Raw genomic sequence first — 6670 nt, 5'->3', positions numbered from 1 at the left:
GAATACAGACTAGAAGGAGAAAGTTAGAGAACCACACTGCATTAATGGTTCCGCAACAAGGACAATACGCCATATTAATGACGCCGTTGCAAAACCATGCCACATTTAAAGACTCTAACAAAAGGAATAGTATGGGGAACGCTGACTTTATGAAAGCACGCATGATTTGCTCCTCAGACTGGTAGTATAAATAGCAGATCCCATGTACGAAAATACGCTCTTTGATCCCTAGACTCTCTTACTTATTTGCTACCCTCCAAGAATATTTACTAACTTTGGCATCAGAGGTTACCCGGCCTTGAGGCCGTCCTCTCAAAGCCGTAGTCTTTTCTATCTTGTGCAGGGTTCATTTTTGAAGACCTGAGTTGTCGGAGCTTGGCCCAAAGGTGTGCAAAACACGACGTTAACAGTAGCGCCGTCTGTGAGATCATAATAGATCTTGCGTGTTCTTCTCATGCCTGCGACAACCCGTTCTGAACAACTCAGGAGAGATATGAGAGATGCCATGGAAGCAAGGTTGAAAACTATAAAAGAGTGGGTGACAAAACTAACTGGAAAAGTGGAGACACTTTGCAAAGAGAATGAGGAACTCAAAAAACCTCATAGGGAGCAAGACGACGGGGCAGGATCTAGCGACCCGTGGCACGCATCATCGCATGTAGGACTCAACAAGGATGAGGAGTAGAAAAACATGCAAGACGAGCTCCGCAGCCTAAAATATGAGGAAATAGTAAGGAAAGTGGGTATGTCGTCAATAGTAGACCAGTTGCTCACAAGGACGGGTCTGCCCTATACTGAAGAAGTAATGGTGGTTCCTTTGCCATTGAAGTTTAGGGTCCCTGCTATGGAGATGTATAACGGAGGAAGGGATCTCCTCGAGCACCTGGAAACCTTCAGGGCTCACATGACGCTGCATGGCTTCCCTAGTGAAATTAGCTTGCATGGCGTTTTAGCTAACTCTGAAGGGGTTGGCACGTGTATGGTTCGGGTCACTTGCACCTGGATCGGTGGACAACTTCGGCGAGCTAGCCAAACTATTCCTAACCCAGTTCATGTCTAGTCGGAGGAGGCGACGTTCGGTTGCATACCTCTTCACTATCAAACAAATGGAGGACGAAAGCCTAAAGTCCTACTTAGCTCGGTTCAACAAAGAGCGCATGACCACCGACGATCAAGATAAGAAGATAACCTTGGCGGCGCTCCTGGGAGGCTTCTAGCCACGCTCCCAGTTTATGGCCGAGCTAGCCAAACAGACTCTCATGACATTGTGAGAATTCATACACTATGCCGACAACTTCATCACGCGGAAGACACTCTTCGGGCGTTGATGGAGCCACAGAGGAAGGAAGTGGAGCAGACAGATAGGAAGGAGAAGGCCCCAACCAAGGCCAAGACCTATGAAAAATGGGAGAAGAGCTCCTAGGAGAAGCGGAAGAGGAAGTCCTGGTAAAGGGATTTGGACCACGGTACGACCGGCCCAAGTTTGCCATACAAAAGGAAGATGACCGGGGAACAATGCGCCGCTACTGCACGTACCATTGGTCCACCTCACACAATACCGAAGACTGTTTTCCCTGGGAGGAAGGAAGGAATATGCAGAATAATAGAGACGCCACTGCTCCCTGGCCTGAAGACAAAAGCAAGAGAGTATGGGAAGATTGAGAGAAAGAAGTCGGGATCGAGGAGACCGGAAAAGACGGGCGAACATCCCACAACGAAAACTGGCAATGAGGGGGCCACTGCCAGGTCCCCCCCATTGGCCACCAAGGCAGTACCCCCCTAGAAAGATTCGAACCATAGCTGGAGGGTTTGCGGGCGAGGGCATTACCTCATAAAATATGAAAGCACACGCCAGACGGGCCTTATACTACTAGGTATACTTAGCAAAATATCATCCTGCCAAACAACGAAGGGGTGACCCAGCAATCTCATTCATGGAGGCTGATGAAAAAGGGGTCAAGTAACCCCACGACCCGCGGACATCCTACTCTGGGGAGTTTTCGCCAAGATGGATATTGAGATCTCTCGGCTGCTACTCGCCTCATGTCTTTAAAAGGTTTTTCCGGAAGCATTGTCCAGCCGATGGGAACCATCACGCTGTCTGTCTTTGTGGGAAGTAGCCCCTGCACAGCCTCTGTTATGGTCAACTTCTTGGTGGTGAAGAAACAAAGTAGCCCTTGCTTACAAAGCCATCACGGGAGGCCCACTCTCAACAACTTAAGGGCCGTCACGTCAACCTACCACCTCAAAATGAAGTTCTCAACTCCCCAGAGAGTGATAGAAGTCTGGGGAGAGCAGTTATTAGTGAGGGAATGCTACATCCAGGAGTTAAAGCAGAAAGATGAAGGGCCAACCTAGGATGGCACTAACAGAACAAAATTCGGGCACCACCAAAAAAACTGTAATAGACCTCCGCCTACAACTCGCCCTGCTAGTTTCGAGGAGGGAAGGGATGGTGCACGGCTTTGAAGAGAAAGAAGGAAGACGACATCCCCAAAGTGGGATTCCGTGTCCCTTAATTTTGTAACGCCTCTTTATCTTGCTTGTACTTTCCTTTTTATCTGATAAAAATGCGATTTTTCAAGAAAATGAAAAATATCTGCTCCACGCTTTCACATTGGCAATAAGGCGCCAACAATAAAAAGTGCGGCTAATGAAATCTACGGTAACAAGATCATTAACAGATTACCTCCCTTTGGGGCACCATAGGAAAATGTAGGCCTAAGGGTTGCCTTATCCCTCTCGTGATAGAGTGCGGGTTAACCTTTAGCTGCCTGAAGATGAAGATTTACCTTCCTTGTAGTCGTCAACAGGCAGGTGCGGGTCTAGTTACAAACTGTCCAAAATCACCTCCCGAGAGACACTATAGGAAAAGGTTGGCCCAATGGTGGTCTTGTCCCTCCCATAGAGGAGAGCGAGATTGACCTCACAACCTTCTCAAATAAATTACCCTTACCTTCACCGCAATGAAGAGTGAGATCAGCACCAGCCTGACCCAACATTTACATTTCCTGTGATATTATATATATAAAAAATCTTTAAATATATTTATATATATATATATATCAATCTGTCTCGATCCTGTCCGATCCAAAAAAACCACACTCCGAGACCAACCAATAAATCGGTCCAGCCTTACACCCCATTATTATCAACATTTTAATTCAAAAATAATCCAAGGAACAATATGCAACAATATCTTAACATCCTTTTGCATTCGGGTATGTAGCTAAAACTCACCTGGTTAAGGTTTTACAAACTCGGCGTGCGGAATATGGAAAGCTCGGTTCCAAACAGGCTCGTATAAGAGACTAGAAAAAACCCTAATCCACCTCCTCCTGTATAAACGAGCTCCTGCGCCTCCATCCAAGGGTTCCTACGCCGCATTGGAACGCTCGGGCTCCCACTACTTCGCAGTAGTTCTCCCACTCAAAGCTCCCAACCATGGTGGCCGCCAAGAAGACTGTAAATCTCTCTCTCTTTCAATCTTTCTTACGCACACTCCTTAAGATGCGTTTCACATATCATTTTTAGTGAATATGGAGGCATGAACTGTGTGATTTGAAATTTTCTTTTCCTTTGTTTCTCATCTTCCAAACTGATAATATATTTCATGCCCAATCAACTACTTTGTATCTTGCAGAAGAAGACTCATGAGAGCATCAATAACAGGCTCGCCCTCGTCATGAAGAGTGGCAAGTACACCTTGGGATATAAGACCGTCCTCAAATCACTGAGAAACTCCAAAGGTATATCTTGTTTCTGTGTATTTTTTCGGATCTGATTCCGGGATATTTACTATCTCAGGGCCTTTTTGTCTCTTGCGCAATAAGGGATCGCATCATGAACTCGTATTCAATTTCGAAGCTAGAATCTGATGTGTATTGAAATGATTTGGTCATACTGCAGCGCTTTGCAAACGAGTTTCTTCAGTTTGTTTTTATGTGTAATACATTTGTCTGGGGTCTGAGATTCTAATTTTTATATTCGTCCATTTTCTTCTTGTTTTCCCTGGTTCTGCCTTAGACAATGGTATGTGTTTCGTCGAAATAAATTGTCCTTCTCTTTCATTTTCTTGTTGAAACAGAGAACTGGAGCATTTACACTCTTATAGTAATATTTGGTTTGGAAATTACTCGTTTCCCACGCATAACTCTTTTTCTTTCAATATGACCACCGAGCCATCGAACTTGCCCCGTTGGATCCCTTGGGGGGAAAATTGCGAGGAAGTGGTAGTTTTTGCCCCCAGTTTGAAATATAAGTTCCATTTTTTTTAATAGTATAAGTTCCAATTTCCCCGGTTGGATCCTTTGGAGGGGGAAATTGCGAAAAAGTGGTAGTTTGGGTGTTTAAATGACTACTTTAGTAATTTGATGATCATATCCTTTTTTTTTTTTTAGATTTGATAGCACAGATGAAAAATCTAAATTGCATTTTCAAACATTAATTAGAGTGATGGAAACTAATGTTTGGTGGATGAGGATATTTTGTATGCCTCACAATTTCATTTCTAGGCTCAAAACATTCTCAAGTCTGCTTGAGTAAATTTAGTTACCTATCAAGAAAATAGCCTGCTTAAGTAAACATCTGTCGATATCTTTATTACATGTTATGAACTCATTGGCATTTGATTGTAATGTTTTTTTCATTAATAATAAACATCTCATTCATTTTAGGGAAGCTGATCATTATTGCCAACAACTGCCCTCCTCTACGGAAGTCCGAAATAGAGTATTATGCAATGTTGGCAAAGGTTGGAGTTCACCATTACAACGGGAGTAAGTTTCTATCATTAAATATCATATTAGATTCATCTTGATGTTCGCTTCCCTATTTTTTGTTCCTACTTTTCCGTCAGATTAGGCTTTTTAGAACTTGATTATTCCCCTGGGCATCAATGATTTGTCATTTCTCAGTGATTGGACGTCCTTTCTTCTATTCGTTTAGGTATTTTATTGATAACAGACTATTTTATTGATATCGGATTTTTTCTTCTTGTAAATGTATAGTTATATGTAAATGTATAATCTTATTTTTCCTCCCCCAAATGGATGTTTTCATGATCAAATAATGTATATCTGGTTGAAACTCCTTAGGGTTGGCTCAAATGGTAAAGGCCTTGGTCTTGGTGGTATGCTCCCTCAAGGTTTAAAGGTTCAAATCCTCTTGAGTGCAAACAATTTCTAGGGGTCATCGGACTAGGGGAACTTCCCCTTGAATTATCTGAGGTGTACTTACAGGAAACTCTTTGCCGAGGGCCTGTGCACGCCTGGGATTAGTTGGGACTTTGTTATCGGACACCTGGTGCCAATAAAAAAAATATCTGGCTGAACTGCTGCATAGAGGCAGCTTTAGATGACGGACCATTCCTGTCTGACCTATGTAAGGAAGTTGATAGCTAACTAGTATTGAGTGGCTTCGAGCAAGAGAACAGGAATGGGGCAGTAAATTTTGAGTTCATCTGGTCTGCGGGTATCCTTCAGATAAAGTGAAGCAGGGGTGTTTCAAATCTGATTTAGAAATGGATTTGCTTTGCTAATTCCAAGATAAATGAAAACATGTAATTATTGACACGAATTCTATAGCATCCAAGGCCTTACATTTTATGTGGAGTGACGAAGATTCATTTGTTATCCTCCGAGTTTCTTTAGATTATTTTTAAAGCATGTAACATTCGTGGTTTGCTTAATTTTTAGCAACTGAGAGGACATGTATGAGACGTGAGGTGTCATAGCACAACCAACACCGACTGAAAAAGGAATAGAATGACCGTTGACATTTAAATTGCAGAAAGTGCTTCTAATTTCTTGCAGTAGACTCATTTCAAAATAATGCAATACGAAGGAATGTTAAGGATAAAAACCACTATCTTGGAAATTTTTGTGTAACAGTTGTGTTTGTAAGATAATTGTTTTCTTTCTATTTCTTTGGCTCTTGGATTGCAAACATGCTAAGGAAGACAAAAAGTTACATGTGATACTCTTTTCACCCGAGCTCATTTATTTTGAACCTGTCCTAAAATGGTTATCTTGTTTCAGACAATGTTGATTTGGGGACTGCTTGTGGAAAATATTTCAGAGTATGCTGTCTCAGCATTATTGATCCTGGTATGTAGCAGAAGCAGAGCCATTGTACTTTTTTCTGTCCTAAACTAACAATGTGATCTGTTCTGATTGTTGCAATATTTGATGGTTTTCAGGTGATTCTGATATCATCAAGAGCATGCCTGGTGAACATTAAGCCCTGAATTGTAGCAAGTCTAGATTTTGGTGGTTTTATCCTTTTTTGGAATTTGAGAGGAGTCTTCTGTTTCAAGGCAAAGCTTTTATGTTAACTGAAATAATTTGAGTAGTGACTAAGTTGCCTTGATGGTGTTTTTAATAGTAATGTGGTTGGGACTAATGTTTTATGTTTTAGTTTGTACGAGTACAAAATCATATGAAAGACTTGGATCTTTGTTTCCATATCTTCATTTCTCTCCAAAGCTCTTCTTATAGAAGCTGCCAGACTGGTTGAACCAGTAAGTTGTTTCCAGGCAAGGCAACTTGAGATAATTGGCTTGCTTGCATCCTGTTCTTTCTTAAATGAGAAGTTCTTGTGTTCAAATTTTGTTAAAATCATTGCTTCCCGTTGCCGGAATGTGTTCGGCGGTCTGCGGTTCATGACATTC

At 42.2% G+C, this 6670-nt stretch overlaps 1 protein-coding gene across 1 annotated transcript; it reads left to right on the top strand.

Moving 5' to 3' along the window:
• Nucleotides 1–3275: 3275 nt before the first annotated feature.
• LOC121239609 (60S ribosomal protein L30) lies at nucleotides 3276–6466 on the top strand. The gene is made up of 5 exons (XM_041136886.1): nucleotides 3276–3465; nucleotides 3644–3749; nucleotides 4677–4778; nucleotides 6039–6107; nucleotides 6200–6466. The coding sequence occupies exons 1-5, from the start codon at nucleotides 3445–3447 to the stop codon at nucleotides 6238–6240; spliced, it is 339 nt and encodes a 112-aa protein (XP_040992820.1). The 5' UTR covers nucleotides 3276–3444; the 3' UTR covers nucleotides 6241–6466.
• Nucleotides 6467–6670: the final 204 nt, after the last annotated feature.

Source organism: Juglans microcarpa x Juglans regia, chromosome 7D, assembly GCF_004785595.1.
Source record: "Juglans microcarpa x Juglans regia isolate MS1-56 chromosome 7D, Jm3101_v1.0, whole genome shotgun sequence".
Lineage (NCBI taxonomy): Eukaryota > Viridiplantae > Streptophyta > Magnoliopsida > Fagales > Juglandaceae > Juglans > Juglans microcarpa x Juglans regia.
Note: the sequence above shows the minus strand (reverse complement) of the source record. Positions and strands in the feature narration are given on the sequence as shown.

What these genes read in the sequence shown, in the direction of transcription:
- LOC121239609 (XM_041136886.1), top strand. Translation starts at nt 3,445, where the DNA reads ATGGTGGCCGCCAAGAAGACT. An exon ending in TGGTGGCCGCCAAGAAGACT is followed by an intron (nt 3,466 to 3,643) that starts GTAAATCTCTCT and finishes TGTATCTTGCAG; the next exon opens with AAGAAGACTCATGAGAGCAT. An exon ending in ATCACTGAGAAACTCCAAAG is followed by an intron (nt 3,750 to 4,676) that starts GTATATCTTGTT and finishes CATTCATTTTAG; the next exon opens with GGAAGCTGATCATTATTGCC.